At 36.5% G+C, this 18,869-nt stretch overlaps 1 protein-coding gene across 4 annotated transcripts in view; it reads left to right on the forward strand.

Moving 5' to 3' along the window:
- Positions 1-18,869, forward strand: part of NME7 (NME/NM23 family member 7) — a 272,370-nt gene that overhangs the window by 15,740 nt on the left and 237,761 nt on the right. Inside the window, exon 2 of one of the 4 annotated variants that reach the window (XM_021089439.1) lies at positions 14,986-15,024. The exons of 2 other annotated variants lie outside the window; for them this stretch is intronic. In XM_021089439.1, coding sequence (XP_020945098.1) covers positions 14,986-15,024 — 39 coding nt within the window. Of the gene's footprint in view, positions 1-6,069; positions 6,219-14,985; positions 15,025-18,869 lie in introns of those variants that run through there. One more of the 4 variants, XM_021089442.1, reaches the window with a different exon arrangement.

An 18,869-nucleotide genomic window follows, 5' to 3' on the forward strand; every position in this document is an offset into this window, starting at 1 on the left:
TTGAATTCTTAACCCACTGCACCACAGTGTGAACTCCAAAGAATTATACCATTTTTTTAAAGTGCTAGGAGGAGACACAGAAAGTCGTAAGTGAGCTCAGTGTCAACAGGGCCTTGTCTGTTTTGAATATCCTCAGTGTCTGCTGTGGTGCCTGGCAAAGAGAAGGAACTCAATATTTGTTGAAAGAATGGAGAAATAAATAAATTCAGCTTTTTAGGCATTAATAAATTTTTATTTGATACTGGCCACTGGATAAGTTCTGCTTTTTAAGTTTATTTATTCATTCAACAAATATTTAATAATACCATAAATATTTAAATAAATTATTTAAATAAATTGTTTAAAGAAATATTTAACAATAATATGCTATGCATATACCTGGTCCCTTGGGGTATATCCTTGAACAAAACAGACACTAATCCCTGCCCTATCAGGTCTTACATACTCTTGAGGGAGTTATACAGTAAATAATTAGCATATTATTATAATATGCATAATATTTGAAAGTGTTAAATGCTGTAGGGGAAAAATGAGCATGGTGATGAACACTGGAGATGCTCGTAATAGTGGTGGATGTAATTTAGAGGGACATGGCCAGAGTTGGTAGGGAAGATAATAATGAGACTATTTTTCACTTGAGAGTGAGAAAGGATGAGCCATGCAGATGTTGGAGAAAAAGTATTCCAGGAAATAGGCAGCCAGTGGAGAGGCTCTTAGGTAGAGAATGCCGTGTGTTCAAGTAACAGTGTAGCTCTGGCGCAGTAAGCTAGAGTGACAGTTGTGGGAGATGAGATTAGACAGGCAACTAGAGGCCAGATCTTGCATGCCATTGAATGTGGGTTGACTTTATTCTGATAGAAATAGGAAGTCTGAGTCTACAGTTTTAAGCAGAGGAGTGAGGTGGTTAAACTTACATTTTTACCAGATCTCCTTGGCTGTTTTTTTGAGAATAGTTGTGGCTGGGGGCAGTAGTCAAGGACGGAAGTAGAGAGACCAGTTATAAGGTATAATCTAGGTGAGAGTATGGTGGCTTGGAGTAGTGTGATTGCAATGGAGGTAGTGCAGTGATTAGAATGTATACATTTTGCAGGTAGAGCTATTAAGATTTCCTAATGGATTAGGTCTGAGGTCTAAGAGAAAGAATCAGTCAATGATAGAGTTAAAAGTTGGCCCTTGGATCATGGCCTAAGCAATGGGAAGGGTGGAGTAACTATTAACAGAGCTGTGGAGGAATGATGAAGGAACAAATTTGGTATGGGGCTGGACCGGGAATTTAGTTTGGAACCCATTAAATTGGAAATATTTAATATCTAATATAAGAGGCAGTTGGCTATATGACCCTAAAATTTGGGAGAGTTCTAGCCTGAGAGCTGTCAGTATATGGGATGTATTTAAAGCCTTGAGACCAGACAAGATCATCAAGAGAGTTAGTGTAGCTAGTTATAAAAGGTCTAAAGACCAAATTTTAGGGTACTTTAACATTAAGAAATCAAGGAGAAGTGCATACACTGGAAAAGAGATTACAAATCAGTAACTTAAGCTTCTACCTTAAGAAACTAGAAAAAGGAAAAGTACAAACAAAGTAAACCTAAAATAAGAAGAAGAATGGGAATTAATTTTGGAGTGGAAACAAATAAAATAGGAAGCTGAAAACAATCAATAAAATCAATGAAACCAAAAATTGTTTCTTTGAAATAGTTAACATCAATAAAACTTTAGTTAGGCTAATAAAAGAACACCAAAGATACACATTACAACAATTATGAAAGAGGAGCCATCTCTACTGACCCTACATAAAGAAATTATGATGAAATATTATGAACAACTTTATGCCATCATAAAGACAATTTGGATGAAAAAGGTGAAGTCCTTTCATTGAAAGAATTTTTAAAACAGACTCAAGAAGATGGAGGAAATCTGAATAGACCTATCCCAGGCAAATCAATTGAATTAGTGATTTAAAAAATCATTGTACAAAGAAAAGCTAAGGCCCAGATGACTTTTCTGATGAATTACATCAAACACTTAAAGAATGAATAATACCAATCTTTCAGGAAAATAGAGGAAGCAGAAAAACTTTCAGCTCCTCTGATGAAGCTAGTATTGCCCTTATACCAAAGTCAGAGGAAGACGTCATTACCAATACCCCTTATTAATATAGGTGTATAAATAATCAATAAAATATTAGTAAACTGAATTTAGCAACATATGGAAGGGATTATAGAACATGACCCAATGGGATTTATACCAAGAATGCAAAGTTGGTTTAATATCTGAAAGTCTAGTAGTGTAATCAACCTTAAAAGGACAAAATCCACATGATTATCAGTAGATATACAAAAACATTTTTATAAAATCTAATACTATTCATAATAAAAATTCTCTGCAAACTTAGAAGGAAACTCCTTCAACCTGACTAAGGGGACTCATAGAAAACATAGCTAGTAATATACTTAATGGTGAAAATGTTAATGCTTTCTTCCTAAGATTGGAAACAAAGGGCAATGATGTTTGCTTTCACCAATTTTACACAGCATTATAATACAAGTTCTAGCTATTGTGATCAGGCAAGAAGAAAAGTGATAAGAGGCATCCAGTTGGATAGGAAGAAGTAAAACTGCTTTATTCACAGACAGTAGAACCATGTATGTAGAAAACCCTAAGTAGTCTACCATTCTTGGCTCCCAAACCAAAAAACTTTTATAATTAATGTGTTCAGTAAGCTTGCAGAATATAGGATCAATATACAAAATCAACATATAAAAATCAATTGCATTTCTGTTTACTGCAATGAACAATCTGAAAAGGAAGTTAAGAAATCAATTCCATTTACAATAGCATCAAACTAATAAATACTTTAGGATAATTTTTAGCAGAAGTGCAAGATATACACTGCAAACTATAAAATGTTGCTGAGTAAGATTGTAAGATCTAAATAAATGGAGACATTCAATGTTCATGGATTGGCAGAATCAATATTATTATGGTGTCAATTTTTTATAAAGTGGTAAATAGATTCAGTGCAATCTGTATCAAAATCCCAGCAGACATTTTTTGCAGAAATTGACAAGCTGATCCTAAAATTGATATGGAAATGTGAAAGATTCAGAATAGTTGACACAATTTTGAATAAAAACCCAAAACTAGAGCCTTAGACTTCTGGTTTCAAACCTTACAATAAAAATACAGTAGTCAAGACAGTGTAATAGTAGTGTAGGGCTAGACATTGAGATCAGTGGGATAGGACTGAAAGCCCAGGGGGGAAAAAAAAACCTTTCATGGTAAACTGATTTTTAACAAAATTCCAGTGCCACTCAATGAAGAAAGAGTAGTCTTTTCAATAATTGGTGCTGGGACAATTGGATATCCTTATGCAAAATGATAGATTCTAAACTGAAAAGTAACTCAAAGTGGATTATAGACCTAAATGTAAGAGCTTAAAACTATAAAGTTTTTAGAAGAAAATATAGGAATAAATATCTGTGACTTTGGGTTAGGCAAAACCTTCTTAAATGTGACAAATATGGCAACAAAAGCTCAAGTGACCAAAGGTGCCCCCATCCGCCACTACCCTGAATGAAAATGATCTGGAACTGGCAGGAAGTACCTCTATTCCAAAGTATCATTCTGGCTCCCAGCAGGACCTATGTAGTATGCTCACTCAATTGTTATAACTGAAAAGTTTACTAAAGAGACTAATTACAGAGGTGTGGGCAGAATTAAGGGGAACTAACAAGAGATGGCTCATCATGAGGGGTTGGGGCTAGCAACTGCAGGGATCCAGTACTACGTGTAGGCCTGTCCCCAGGGCAAAAGGGAGAGCTTCTAAGAGAGTAGCTGTACTAGAAGGATGGACTGATGGGGAGCCATGGTCTTTGGTTGAGGGGAGCAACTGACCAATGTGATCTGGCAGGGAGAAATATGGGAGAATAAATATCTTGACTTCACTTTTCTTACTTTAACTTTAGCTACTATTTCCCAGTGGCCAGACCCATGTGAAAGAAAGTCCATGGGCAAGGGAGTCCTTTGATAAAGCTCACGCTGGTTGGCTGGCCAAATTCAGAGCAGGTTAAAGAAGAGTGAGCTGAAGGTCTAGAGGGAGAAATGGTAAATGGAAACCGTTGTTCACTTCTAGGCCAGTGAACTTCCAGGGTGGTGGCTGTAGGATAAAGGCATATCAAGAGTAGGCCTGGTATACTTAGCAATAGCTATTTGGACCAAAAAGCTAACAGATAACATTTATATTCTAATTTTCTGTTTTATCAGATGATTTCTATTCCAGTAATAGAGTCAGTTTTCTAACTGAATATTAGGTAAATAGTATGTAATTGCTTTAATATTCTCTTACCATTAGAGTGAAACCTAGTATTTCTTTTTTGGTTCAGATCCATTTCTTTTTTCAAGTATTGTAGTTCAGAGAATTGTTGAGAAGTGGTCCTTGATGGATAACTCTTGTCCTGGAGTTACTTGATCCTTTATCAATTATATTTTTTAAGGTGCTATTTGGAGAAGCCATACTTATTCAAAAAAGTAAGAAAAATGTCTTCTTTCAAAACTTTTCTGGAAATAGAAACAGACATCCAGATGAATGAATGTTGGGTTTTTTAAATCTTGAAGTGTGGGGATTTTTGCCATTTTATCAAGATCTTGTGCTAAACATATTTACTCCTTTTGATCTTTATTTTAATAGTATATTTGGCTTTTTTTTAAGGGCCCCAGAACCAGGAAAATCACCCCAGATTTATTCAAGAGAATAAATGATGTAGTTTTTAATTCTTCAGAAGCTCAGAATTTGGTTATAGAGAGAATTTGCCTTGCACAAACCTGCCAGATGGACAACCTGTTGTGTGAAAAAAGTCAACCTGCCCATCAAGAAACAAGGGTCTTGGGAGTTCCCTGGTGGTCTAGTGGTTAGGACTTGGAACTTTCACTGTGTGGTCTGGGTTCCATCCCTGGTCTAGGAACTGAGATCCCACATCCAGCTGCTGCATGCAGCAGCCAAAAACAGACAAACCAACCAACCAACAAACAAACAAAACCAAAAAACCCCTCCAAAACCTCACTTTGTTAAGCTCTGCTACTTAACAAGTCATGAAACTCTTGCCAAGTCACTTGTTTATTTGAACTTCGGTTTCCTCATCATTAATATTCCTCTCATCTCTGATATTCTGTGAAGATCAGAGACAAGTATACAGGAATATCATTTGGCTGTAGGGTTGGTCTGGGAAGACTTCGCAATAACTGTGTTTTCTTTTCGCCTTGCTTTTCAGAGAGAAGTTTCCCCCCGGTAGGCAGTACGTGGCATTGTTTTTTATATAGTAACATGTAGACTTAAGTTTATGGTAGTGATCTCCAGAAGTCTGAGGGGAAGAATTTTCAAGAGTCTATAAGGGCCCAAGCTGAAAATGTTTTAAAAAGTCGTTTCTTCCTTGAAACTGGATGTATGCCTTTTAAAATGATTCTTGTTTGATCAGTTTCCTGATTTACTCTCATATTTTAGAAATGGTTCTTTCCTGGCAATTTTAACTCTGGAAAAATTAAGTAGGGATTAAATGAAAGGTACATTCTTACACATCCCAGTTTGGGAAACACAGGAGTTTATGTTCTGTTTATTGCAGTATTGATTTTTTTTTTGTTAAAGACAAATAATAATGCATTCTCCTTCTGAAATAGTGTCTCAAATACCTTCTTTTCTAAAAGAAGATAAAATCTTGGAACTATATAATAGATTTATATAAATATATATATAATGTATAATACATAAATTCTATGTAATATATATAGAATCCCCATGTTGAACATCATCTTTTTCACAAAAGGAGAAGATATTGGACTTAAACTGTCTTTTTTAAAAAAGATGCAAATGATTACAACAGTTTTACTTACTTCTTAAAGAACTTACATGAAATAGGAAAATTAACTAAATTTAATAAATCACCTAACTTTTCCTCCCAATGTAATTTACTTTTCTGATTTTATTCATGAGAAATGCCAAGCTAGAGCTGACAAGTCGGATTTTCTACATGGAGATCCTTTTCACTTGAGCTCATCTTCCGTTTGCCCTTCAAGGTGGATTTATGACGAAGCAGTCGCCCTCTGAGAACAGTCTGGATGAGTTCGAAATGTTTTGGCCACACTAAAGTAAGGTTAATATTTGACACAACTCGGTGTAAGCGAACACTTGATCCTTGAAAGGAGCCCTGGAGGAAGACTATTTGGTAAAGATTTAGTACAAGTTATTGCTTAATGTCTAGTCTGTGGTAATGGGAAAATATAAACCTTTCCATTGTTTTTTCCTTGCTCTTGTACTTATCACTGCTGCATCTAAGTAAAAGAGACATTGCTATGTTTATTTGCCTACTTGTCAGGCAAGTTGGAGACAAAGTGAAGTTTGTTCTTTGGAAGCCACTTTTCACAAACCCTCACTGGAAGCACTGGTTTGACGTCACAGGTTCTCATATACAGTTGATTTCTACCGTAAAGTCGTTCAGGGTGGATGGAGGTACATGGAGATTTAACCTTTAGAAGCCCGTTGAACAGTGAACTTTTTCATCTGCTCCAGAATGTCCTTGAAGTTACACAGGAGATAGTTGGTTTAAAATAGGTTGAGACCGGTAACTGACTCTTAAATATGCAACTTCTGAAAATCAGATTTCTGGTTAGTTCAGCACTATTCTCATATAAACCATTTCAGTGTGATTTAAGCAAGGGAGCACTTCGGTATGCACAAGAAATGTTTTGTTGCCTATTGTGAAGTAATTTTTTTCCCTGAAATATGGCATTTTTTTCCCTGAAATATGGCAGTATACATTTTTCAATGCCTTGTTAGAATTACAAGTCTTACAAGTGTGATCTGATTTTTACTGTTGTGTTGCTTTTTAAGATATGACTTGTTTCAACGGGCAATTCCAATGAAAGAGTTTAATTTCAGTTTCTGGAGACCTAGCAGAGCAGCATATGTAGGCTGTGCAGTTCTATTTCCTTAGACTCCTTTTTCCCTGCTCTGAGGAGAGTGGGGTAGGGTGCATGGGATCTGGTCAAGCTGCCCTGGTTCACCTGTTTCTAAGCTGTGAAATCTTGAGTGTATTTTTAAATTTACCTGAGCCAGTCTTACCATCTGTAAAGTGCAGATATTAATACCATCTCTATCGTAATGTTGTTTGGATAAAATACATAATGTTTAGAACTAGGTATTTAGTACATAGCAAGTATCTAATAGAAAGTGTTAGCTCTTCACTATTGCTATTAACTGTTCTTGTAATATTAACTTATAATGATTTGCTTATATATTTGGGTTTTATGCTACTGACTTCTTTAAAATCAGGGATTGTTCCTTAGAAATCGATGGCTGTCACAGAGCTTGGCACAAGAGAAGCAGTTGATAAATATTTTTTGAATGAATAAATGAATAGGGTATCTGATCATCTGTGGCCTGATTTTTCCCTGAGTTTTAAAAATTGTGATAAAATACACATAACATAAAATTTACCATTTTAACCATTATCAGTGGTATTAAACTCATAATGTTGTACAACCATCAAGACCACCCATCTCCATAATTCTTATCATCTTGTAACCCTGAAACTCTATAACAAAGTGACTCCCATTTCCCTCTCTGGTAGTTGTCGTCCCTGGCAACCACATTTCTTCATCTCTCTGGTTTTGATGACTCAAGTACCTCATGTAAGTTGAATCATCTTTTTGTGACGAGGCTTATTTTACTTAGCATAATGTCCTCAAGTTTCATCCATGTTTTGGCGTATGTCAAAATTCATTCCTTTTTAAGGCCAAATAATATATCATTGTATATGTATACCACATTTAGTTTATCCATTCATCTGTTAATAAAACTGGATTGCCTCCATGTTTTAGCTATTGTGAATAGGTTGTGATGCTGCTATAAACATGGGTATATAAATAGCTCTTTGAGACCCTGCTTTTAATTCTTTTGGGTATATAAGTGATTTGTTTTTAGAGAAAAAAAGATAAAACTGTTGACATTGAGTTCTTCTAAGAAACAAAGGTATACAGGAGAGAGACTGTATAAGCCAATCTCTAAGCTATTTTGTTCTCACATTCCTACTGGAAAAAAAAATAGAACATCTCTTATACCTCATAAATGAATACTCAGTTATAATTTATAACATATAATACTGTATCAATATATACATTATAAATAGTACATAATAATAATAACTTTAATAGGTTAAGATAAAATATACAAATGCTGATTTTTTTTTTCCATCCCCCAGTGGGGGAATATTCTTAGGTAATATTCTTAGAGAATATTTGGTATAGAAACTTAGACACTGTTGGTATACCAAGAGAAAAAAGGATTTTTTATCAGACTTGGATTTAAGTCCTGGTTCTGGCACTTAATAAATGTGGTTACTTAATCACTCTGTGCCCAGTTTCCTATTCTGGAAAACAGGTACAGTCATAACCTCCTAGGGTTGTTTTAAGTATTAAGTGCAATAACATATGTAAATAATTATAGAGTGTGGTACATAATAAGGGCTCAGTAAATGTTAGCTGCTATAATAATAATACTGATAATAAATTAGAGCTATGTTATTGCTATGATGATGATAATGATGATTATGTTTTTTGGAAGATATTTTTCCTTTAGGAATTTTTTGGTGAAATTGCTAGTTTTTATCATTTCTAATACATACTTTTTTTGTTGGATTCCTAAATCATCAGTTCTGTTCTCTTGCTCAAATTCTAGTTTCATAGCTTCAAATGATTACTATAATAATTAGAAATTCTGCCTTCACTTCAATAATCTACTGGCCTAAATGTAATCTCATCATTTTTACCCTTCAAAAGATTCTATACACTTTGGCTTGAAACTTTGAAAAAAATCTTTGATCAATTCCTGTTTCTTATTCCCATATCTCTTCCTTTTTTGTCACAGACTTATTACTATTTACTTAAAAATGTGTCTTGTTTCCATCATTTCCTCATCATTTAGGCCTGAATTAAGATATCTCATTGGTGTCTTAATTGTTTTCCCTGATTTTGACTCTTAATGCTTTCATCTATCCATACGTGCATCCATCCAATATACTGGAGAACATTTATTGAGCATCTACTTTTGCCAGACACTTTTCTGGACACTGGCAATAAGGCCTCTCTTTCAAGAGCCCATATCCCTATTAAGATGAATATTATTTGATATTAGCCACATGATCATATTTCTTTCCTTACAATGTTCACTAGCTCAGTGATTCACTATTTTCATTTTGTTTTTACATTTAAACATATCTAGGCGTTCCCATTGTGGCACAACGGAAATGAAGCCGACTAGGAACCATGAGGTTGAGGGTTCGATCCCTGGCCTCAGCGGGTTAAGGATCCGGTGTTGCTGTGAGCTGTGGTGTAGACTGCAGACATGGCTGGGATCTGGCATTGCTGTGACTGTGGCATAGGCCAGCGGCTGCAGCTCCGATTAGACCCCTAGCCTAGGAACTTCCATATGCTGCAGGTGCAGCCCTAAAAAGACAAAAAAATAAAATAAAACAAACACATCTGGAATCTAATATACGACACAAATGAACCTTTCCACAGAAAAGAAAATCATGAACTTGGAGAATAGACTTGTGGTTGCCAAGGGGGAAGGGGAGGAAGTGGAGTGGACTGGGATCTTGGGGTTAAGAGATGCAAACTATTGCCTTTGGAATGGATTAACAATGAGATCTGGTGTGTAGCACTTGGAACTATGTCTAGTCACCTATGATGGAGCATGATAGTGTGAGAAAATAGAATGTATACGTGTATGTGTAACTGGCTCACCATGCTGTACAGCAGAGAAAAAAATTGTATTGTGGAAATAACAATGAAAAATAAATAAATAAACATAGCACTTATTGAACTTTCTATTTCCTTGTATAAGCTGTATCCTCCCAGGTTTCCAATATCACCCATGTTTATTCCCAGTTTGCACTTTTGTGGCTTTGTTCTTGATGATCATATAGACTGCTCTTCTTCGAACACCTGTACTTTTGTGTCACAAAAACTATCTCTGAATTATTTTTGTATTGTTTTCTTGCTCTTGTTTCATGTGTACTGTTTTTGTTTGTTTGTTTTCCTCACACCTGCAGCATATGAACATTCCCAGGCCAGGGGTGGAATCTGAGCCACAGCTCTGACCTATGCCACAACTGAGGCAACGTGGGTTCCTTAACCCACTGTGCCAGGCCGGGGATTGAACCTCTGTGGCAGCAGAGACAACACCGGATCCTTAACCCTCTGCACCACAGCAGGAGCTCTATCATGAGTGCTCCTTTTTATTTGTCAGTTTAGGATGATTACAAAGCACCTGAGGATCAAGATTGTCACTTTGACCTCTGTATGTGCTCCTTTCTCCCACATAGGACCGGGGCTGAGTCTAGAAGCATGCTATTGTATCTTCTCGCCAATTCAGACTATACAGAGCCTGCTGAAGATCATCCCATGCGAAAGGAACCTACACTGTCAGCACATTTTATAGGCCAGGCCGCTTGCTATGTTACTAAAAATAGAAAAATCTGATATTGAACTTTTAGTAGCAATCACACAAAAGAGTGCAGCATACTGGCTGGTGGTGTATCTCTTTTTCCCTTCCCTCATCACTGGTATTTGTAGGAGTTGAGTGTGGATACCTTCGCGACCACCCAAGAGGATGCACCTGATAGGTGTTTAGAAAGTACTATTTTGTTTGTATATTGATTAAGCCCATGCTTGTTTTTATGCAAAAAATATATGTGAATTGGCTAATATGCATTAAAACAACTTGTAAATATGTCAGTGACAAGCAATGACAAACCCAAATTAGTAGGTAGCAAGGTAAAGTTTATAAGAGGTAGAAGCAAAGTACTAAGGTATAGAAATACATAAACAAATTTTTTGGTAATCTTATAGCAACAGATAAAATGGGCATGTGAAAAACCTGCTCAAATATGTTGTGCTAGGTATTGTGTAAACAGTATTCAGTAGAAGTAGGTTCTTATATGAGTCTAAGACTGAAGTATTGACCAGCTATTGACTGGATGCCAGCTAATAGAAGGCCCTGGTATATGTGCTTTGAGGGCTATAAAGATGAATGAAAACCCTCATTTTGTCCTAGAAACTTATGTTGTAGGAACATAGGCTGTGTATATAAACAACAATAAATATGCTTCCAAGGCCTCAGATAAAATGCAATGGGATTTTAGAGTACTGAAAAATGTCTTTCCTCTGGTAGGCTCATAGAGATTTTGAGCAGGTGGAATTTGAATGGTGTCTGATAAGATTTGTGATGGTTTTGAAGGAACTGAGAGAGAGAGAGAGTGTTCAGAAGTTTAGCAGAAGTACCATAAATAAGAAGAGGTATGGTGTATCTCATCAATCCAGGTCTGAACAGATTTAAGAGTTGATTTCAGCAGCATTTAGAGCTGAAGTGTGATCCATTTTTGGTTTTATCCTGGAAAAACTAAATAGGCCAGTTATTTACTTACTGTTATTTTTGTGTTTACTATGTTGTCTTTACTCAAGTCTGGAAAGACCCAGCCAAGTTTCTCCTAGGATCTTGTGAAGGGTAAGAACTAATTCCCTGATTTTCCCCTCCTCAAATAATCTTTTGAGCATGGATCTTGACCATCCTTGCATAGATAGTTGCTAAGTGTCTTAAAAGGAAGAGGAAATTACAACTCCAGTTGAGTGGGAAGGAATGTAGCTAATTAGAAAGCCTACCATTGTACTGAGTGAGTGAGCTTTTATCTTGGTAACTCTGTGAGACCAATTTTCTTCTCTCTCTCTCTTTTTTTTTTTTTTTCCATCGCTTTCACTCAATAAACAAAGGATTCAATTAAAGGCAGTTTAGTTTGTGTTAAAAGTAAATACCTTGGAGTTCCCATTGTGGCTGAGCAGGTTAAGAACCCGACTACTATCTATGAGAATGCAGGTTCGATCTCTGGCCTTGCTCAGTGGGTTTAGGATCTGGTGTTGATGCAAGCAGTGGCATAGGTCACAGGTGCAGCTTGGATCACACATTGCTGTGGCTGTGGTCTAGGTCGGCAGCAGCAGCTTCGATTTGATCCCTGGCCTGGCAACTAGCATGTGCCACAGCTGTGACCCTAAAAAGAGTAAAAAATTAAATTAAATTAAATACTTTGAAATTTGGGAGTATAGAAAACAGGATGAAAATAGAAGAACTAGAGTAAGATGAAAGGTATAAACTTTTTTTAATTAGCGTATAGTTGATTCACAGTGTCGTATCAGTTTCTGCTGTACAGCATAGAGGCCCAGTCATAAATATACATATGTGCGTATATGTGTGTGTGTGTGTGTGTGTGTGTGTGTGTGTTCTTTTTCTCATACTACCTCCCATCATGTTCTACCCCAAGAGATTGGACATGGTTCCCAGTAGGACCCCATTGTTTATCTATTCTAAATGTAATAGTGTGTATCTACCAACCCCAAACTCCCTTCCCATTCCGCTTCCTCTCCTCTCTCCCTAGCAACTACAAGTCTGCTCTCCATGTCTGTGGTCTGTTTCTGTTTTGTCTAGGATCATTCATGCTATATTTATATACCACATATAAGTGATATCTTATGGTATTTGTCTTTCTCTCTCTGACTTACTTCACTTAGTATGAGAATCTCTGGTTCCATCCATGTTCCTGCAAATGGGACTATTTTGTCATTTTTATGGCTGCATAGTATTCCATTGTATATATGTGCCACATCTTCTTAATCCATTCATCTGTCAGTGGATATTTAAGTTGTTTATATATTTTAGCTATTGTGAGTAGTGCTGGAGTGAACATAGTGTTGCATGTACCTTTTTGTTTTTTTTTTCAGATATATGCCAAGGAGTGGGATTGCTGGGTCATATGGTAGTTTATATTTAGTTTTTTGAGGAACCTTCATACTGTTTTCCATAGTGGTTGTACCAATTTACATTCCCAACAACAGTTTCCCTTTTCTCCACACTCTCTCCAGCGTTTGTTATCTGTTGACTTGATAATGATGGCCATTCTGACTGGTGTGAGGTGGTAGGTACTTCATTGTAGTTTTGATTTGCATTTCTCTAATAATTAGTGATGTTGAGCATTTTTTCATGTGCCTCCTGGCCATCCCTATGTCTTCTTTGGAGAAATGTCTATTTAGGTCTTCTGCCTATTTTTTGATTGGGTGTTTGTTTTTTTGTTGTGGAGTTGTATGAGTCGTTTGTGTATTTTGGAGATTAGGCCCTTATTGGTTGCATCATTGGCAAAGATTTTTCTGCCATTCTGTGGATTGTTTTTTCGTTGTTTTTGTTTTGTTTTGTTTTTTAATGGTTTCCTTTGCTGTGCAAAAGCTTTTGAGTTTATTTAGGTCCCATTGGTTTCTTTTTGTTTTTATTGTCATTATTCTAGGAGTTGGATCAAACAAGATATTGCTGTGATTTATGTCAAAGAGCATCCTGCCTATGTTTTCCTTTAGGAACTTTATAGTATCTGGCCTTACATTTAGGTCTTTAATCCAATTTGAGTTTATTTTTGTGTATGGTGTTAGAGCGTGTTCTAATTTCATTTTTTTACATGAAGCTGTCCAGTTTTCCCAAGACAACTTATTGAAGATACCGTCTTTCCTCCACTGTATATTTTGCCTCCTTTGTCATAGATTAGTTGACTGTAGGTGCTTGGTTTTATTTCTGGGCTTTCTATCCTGTTCCATTGATCTGTATTTCTGTTTTTGTGTTGGTACCATACTGTAAACAGTTTTACATTGCCTAGATCTTAAATATTTCCTTGTATTAAGTAATAAATCAAAATGCAGCAGAGATTGTTTACTGCTGTCCAGTCAGGAGGAGCACTAGTAATTTAAAACTTCAGACAAAATTTCCTAGTTCCTTATAGTATACTAAAGTATTTTTAAAAATAGTAATGAGAATATTTTGTTAAACTATTGATTTATGGACGACAGCTGAGTTGTGAGATGCCATAGGAAATGAGGGAAGCAGCAAAAGTTCATAATTCTTGGCAAGTAGGAAAATGTAATAGGAAATATTGTGACAAAGCTTGCAACAAATTTGATGTTTTAAAATTCACCAGGTACTTGGTGGAAGAGACAAAACTTCAAAGTGGGATTGAGTTATGATCTCATAGGTTCCAATAATATATATAAATAAATATTTATTTATTTATTTTAATTTATTTTATTTTATTTTTCTTTGCTTTTTAGGGCCGCGCCTGTGGCATACGGAGGTTCCCAGGCTAGGGGTCTAATCGGAGCTACAGGTGCCAGCCTTCGCCATATCCACAGCAACAGCAATGCCAGATCCGAGCCACATCTGTGACCTACACCACAGCTCATAGCAATGCTGGATCCTTAACCCACTGAGTGAAACCAGGGATCAAACCTGCAACCTCACGGTTCCTAGTTGGATTTGTTTCTGCTGTGCCATGAGGGGAACTCCAAAATATTTAAGTAGTATACATTTTTAACTTGTGTTTAGCTGTTAATCTAGTTCTGTAGAAGTGATTATTCTGGTGGTTAGAGTATAATTGCTTAATCCCATTGAAATGTTGTATTGGGTTGTTCACTGGATTCTGTTTTAGATCATTGATTTCAGAAACTCTGCTTCTGGAAGTTCTCATTGTGGCTCAGTATCCACAAGGATGAGGGGTCGATCCCTGGCCTTGCTCAGTGCTCCAGGGATCTGGCATTGCCATGAGCTGTGGTGTAGGTCGCAGACACTGCTTGGATCCTGTGTTGCTATGACTGTGGGGTAGGCTGGCAGCTACAGTTCTGATTCGACCCCTAGCCTGGGAACATGGAGTGTGTTGGTGGGTGTGGCCCAAAAAAGTGGAAAAAAAGAAAAAGAAAAGAAAGAAACACTGCTTCTTTTTTACTTCATCTTTCTATGAGAATTTTGAGCAGTTTAATTATTTGTGCCACACAGTCCTGACCCAATAGCATCACAGGCTGTTTCCCTACAACCTCATTGAATTATGGAATTGTAATTTCCTCTTTCTTTAGAGCTGCTACTCTGTCTGCATGGATGGATCAATAGCCAAGGTAAATTAAAATACCCCTCAAAAATGATTTCTTCCCTCTTTGAATATACAGTGGTTTCCCTTTTGTAGTCTGTTTTCAATTTAGCATATTTATTTTAGTGACCATTGTGTTGCTTGTTTCCAGTGGGGAAAACCATTTTGTTTTTCTTTTTGAGGGTGGTGAGCCTGGAGAGTGGAGAGGATGTGGCAGAGCAGTTTGTAGTAATACCATGTTTTTCAGAGTTTTTTGGCCTTACTTGTAGGTCATAAAATCATTTTAATGGGTCTGCATCAGTGTGTTAAGAAAAAGGCTGGAATAAAAAATATCTTGCTACACAGTGCATAGTAAGGATAAATACTGGTGTATGAAATTTGTCAGTGTATTAACATGTATGTGTATAATTGGGTCATGATGTGAACTTATTACTGTCAATAATAGGCAAAAGTTTAAAAGCCACTATTATAATGGATTTTTAAACATAAGGAAAAAAGTGATGTAATAAGTCACTGTTTCTAAGTTGCATACACTTTCTGTGATTAAAAAAATAACTTTAATAATTGCGTCTTTTCTCATTTGGATTCTAAGCTCCTTCAACCGTCTTATTCATTCAACTTTGTGACCATTTTCCACTCCTATGCTCTGTGCCCAATATACTATTTTATACTTCAGTGATTCTCAACATTTATCCCTTAAATATTTGACCCTTTGCAGTTCTGTAAAATATGCAAGCAGCAGTTATTTACAAATTTCATTTTTCGCAATTTCAGAAACCAGATGTAGAGTACTGTGTTTCAGACATATAATTAATGATTGGTACATAATGTCATCAGGTTTTAAAAGATGCATTTCTTTGGATAACTGAAGTTACTTGGGATAGTCGTTTCCTCAGTTACTGTTTTTGGGCAGGAGAATCTAAAGTATTGTTCCCCATGATGCATCCCTGAATAACTATTAATTCTAGAACATAGAATTTTATAACTAGCAAAAATACCCTTCAAAATAATGGAAGTGAAATAAGTCATTTCCAGGCAAATGGCTGCTGTGTCTCTGAATCTACACCACTGTATCACATTACTGTTGTCACTGCAGTTTTTTTCTCTTCTTTCTATTCTCTGAACTGATTTTCATTCTGTAGAAGTCTTGTACTGACTTTAACCCCTTTTCCTTGATTTGTTACAACACGTCTTTTTTTTTTTTTTTTTTTTTTTTCATCTTTTGTTCTTTTAGGTCTGTACCAGTGGCACATGGAGGTTTCCAGGCTAGGGGTCTAATCGGAGTTGTTGCTACCAGCCTATGCCAGGGCCACAGCAGTGCCAGATCTGAGCCACACCTGCGACCTACACCATAGCTCACGGTAATGTTGGATCCTTAACCCACTGAGTGAGGCACAGGGATCAAACCAGCAACCTCATGGTTCCTAGTTGGATTAGTTTCCGCTGCGCCACGATGGGAACTCCATGTTACAACACATCTTAAATTCAACTGCCAGAAACATAAAAAGGGCCTCAGTAACCTTGTCAGGCCTCAGTAACCTACTATAACTCTAGAATGCTTCCTGTTCTTTTTTGAATTGAGGCCAAACTAAGTTTTCATTATTAGTGATCTCTGGATTTACTATTGTGGACGGCTTTTGTGCTCAAATGCACTTTGTTCAGGCTGTCTTCCTCATTTTCTTCCATCTTTGCTGCTCTTTTAACTGATCCAGAATGCTTGATTTTGATGTTTTTCCGGATCCAATCCTTTTAATATCTGGACATGAACATTGATTTTGGCATCAGACAAACCTTTGTTTGAATTTCAGCACTTACCCTGACTACCAGTTTGATCTGTGTAACCTCTGCACAATTAACCTCAACCTCTCTGAACCTCTGTTTCTCATAGGTGAAAACTGGGAGAGTACTTCATGACAAATTTGTGGTGAGGATTAACCAAGATATGTATTACCTACGCCTAACATACTGTTTATCACCCTTTCCCTCCCTCTCTGCTTGATTCAGTATTTGGTTCTAACAGTTGTGAGAGGTAGATTAGATTTGTAAAGGTTAATTAAAATAGTAGCAGCTTAGAGTACACCGTAAGAGTTATAAGTACAAGCAATCCGATGTAAACAGTGGGTCCCACCAATTTGTGCAAAGTAATGATAGTTGGTATCCTAAAAAACAAAACAAAACAATAACCACACTGCCTTCCTTTTATTCTTTCTTTTCTTGCATTTTAGTGTTTAGTCTTGAAAGGTGGTGACATTTCTGTCAGTAGGTACTGGGCTGGTACCTAATCTTTCAAATATCCTCTTGAAGCCTTATCAGAATACAAGGTCACTGGAATAATATAGGACATGTTAAGGGGCTCTGCCTGCCGAGTCCAGCTCAGCAGGTGAGGGCTGAAGAACAGGTACTATGAAACTTAAGAAAAAGTTAACATAAAACAAGACACAGAGACATTTATCTTAATTAGAGGTGGGAACTGGGGGACTCAAGGTCTCATGGACCAAGAGCACTGCCTCAAGAAACCACACTGCTTTTATTATGCTCTTTAGGATTATGTCAAGTGAGGAGGGGTTTGCAGGTGCAGGATATAGTTCTTTTATTATTTTAAAAGTTCTATTATTATTTTAAAAGTCACATAGTTTGTAGTTGGTTAAGCTTTTATTCTGACCTTTAGGCATTTAACAATCATTAGCATTGAGGAAGCCGGGCATTAGCTGTCTATGCATCCCATCTAGAGAATCCTCATTGTGCTTCTGCAAATAGCATGCCTTTCTGTGGCAACCTGTGTGCCTAGGTTTGCACCTTGTTCTCCTTGCTGATGCATATTCTGCTAAGGACTGCTCAAAACCCCCCTGGGGCCATGAGATTTCTCTTTCTCTTATTTTAACAGGACATATCATGCTGTGCAAATGGCATGCTAATCTGCACAGGTCAGGCATGCCTAGACCAAGGCATTATGTCCTCATTCAGCTGAGCACATGAATAACTTATGCCTTTTGGTCTTTGTTCTTAAGCTTAAGTTATTTACCAGCGTTGCGACTGTTTTTCAAGGAGGAATATGGGGTAAAGTAAAGCAGGAGTAGATGGAGTTTTCAGCATAGAAAATAGAAGCAAAGAGGCTAAGAAAAGATTGTAGAAACTTGTCTCCTGACAGGGCTCCATTACAATGGAGCAGTTTATAATCACAGCAGCCTCTTCAAAAACCTTGTAATTTATTTGTAAAACACAATAAAGATAATTTTATACTGTTATCATGTATTATTCAGAAATATTCATTTTCACCTAACATGTGCACAAATGCACATACACCCACGAACTCATCCTTTACCCCAAGTGCTTATATATGGGGCAGGGAGTACACTTCCATCCATATTAATATTTTATTTTGTTTCTTCTGAATTTATAATTGATGTGGGATTAGATAATGAGTATGATTTTCAGGTTTTTTTCCTGTGTTTCCCCCAGGCTTATTTCAATCTGGAATAAAAAATTACTTGAAAAGTTGACATTTTACTTCACTGTTGAGCCATTAAGTGCACATTTAGATAATTGATTTGAAAATAATTTTCTGTGCTTTATTTTGTGTACCAGAGAACCCTTGGGCTGACATGCTTTCTCATCAGTACATATTTCTCCCTTTTAAATAAAGTATAGAACATTTCTGCTTTGCTTTGTGGAATTGGAGGCAAATTCTTCAGATTTTATTCCTATTTCATAAACATTCACATAGCTCCTTAGATTTCTTCTCGATCATGGATACTAGTAACAATTCATTTTGCATCTTAGAATAAATGGTAAGATATGATACCTAGTCTTTTGAATATATAGTTTGCTAGTAAGTAAAATGTCCAACATGGCTTTAAATATTATATTAGCTGT

Source organism: Sus scrofa, chromosome 4, assembly GCF_000003025.6.
Source record: "Sus scrofa isolate TJ Tabasco breed Duroc chromosome 4, Sscrofa11.1, whole genome shotgun sequence".
Classification (NCBI taxonomy): Eukaryota; Metazoa; Chordata; class Mammalia; order Artiodactyla; family Suidae; genus Sus; species Sus scrofa.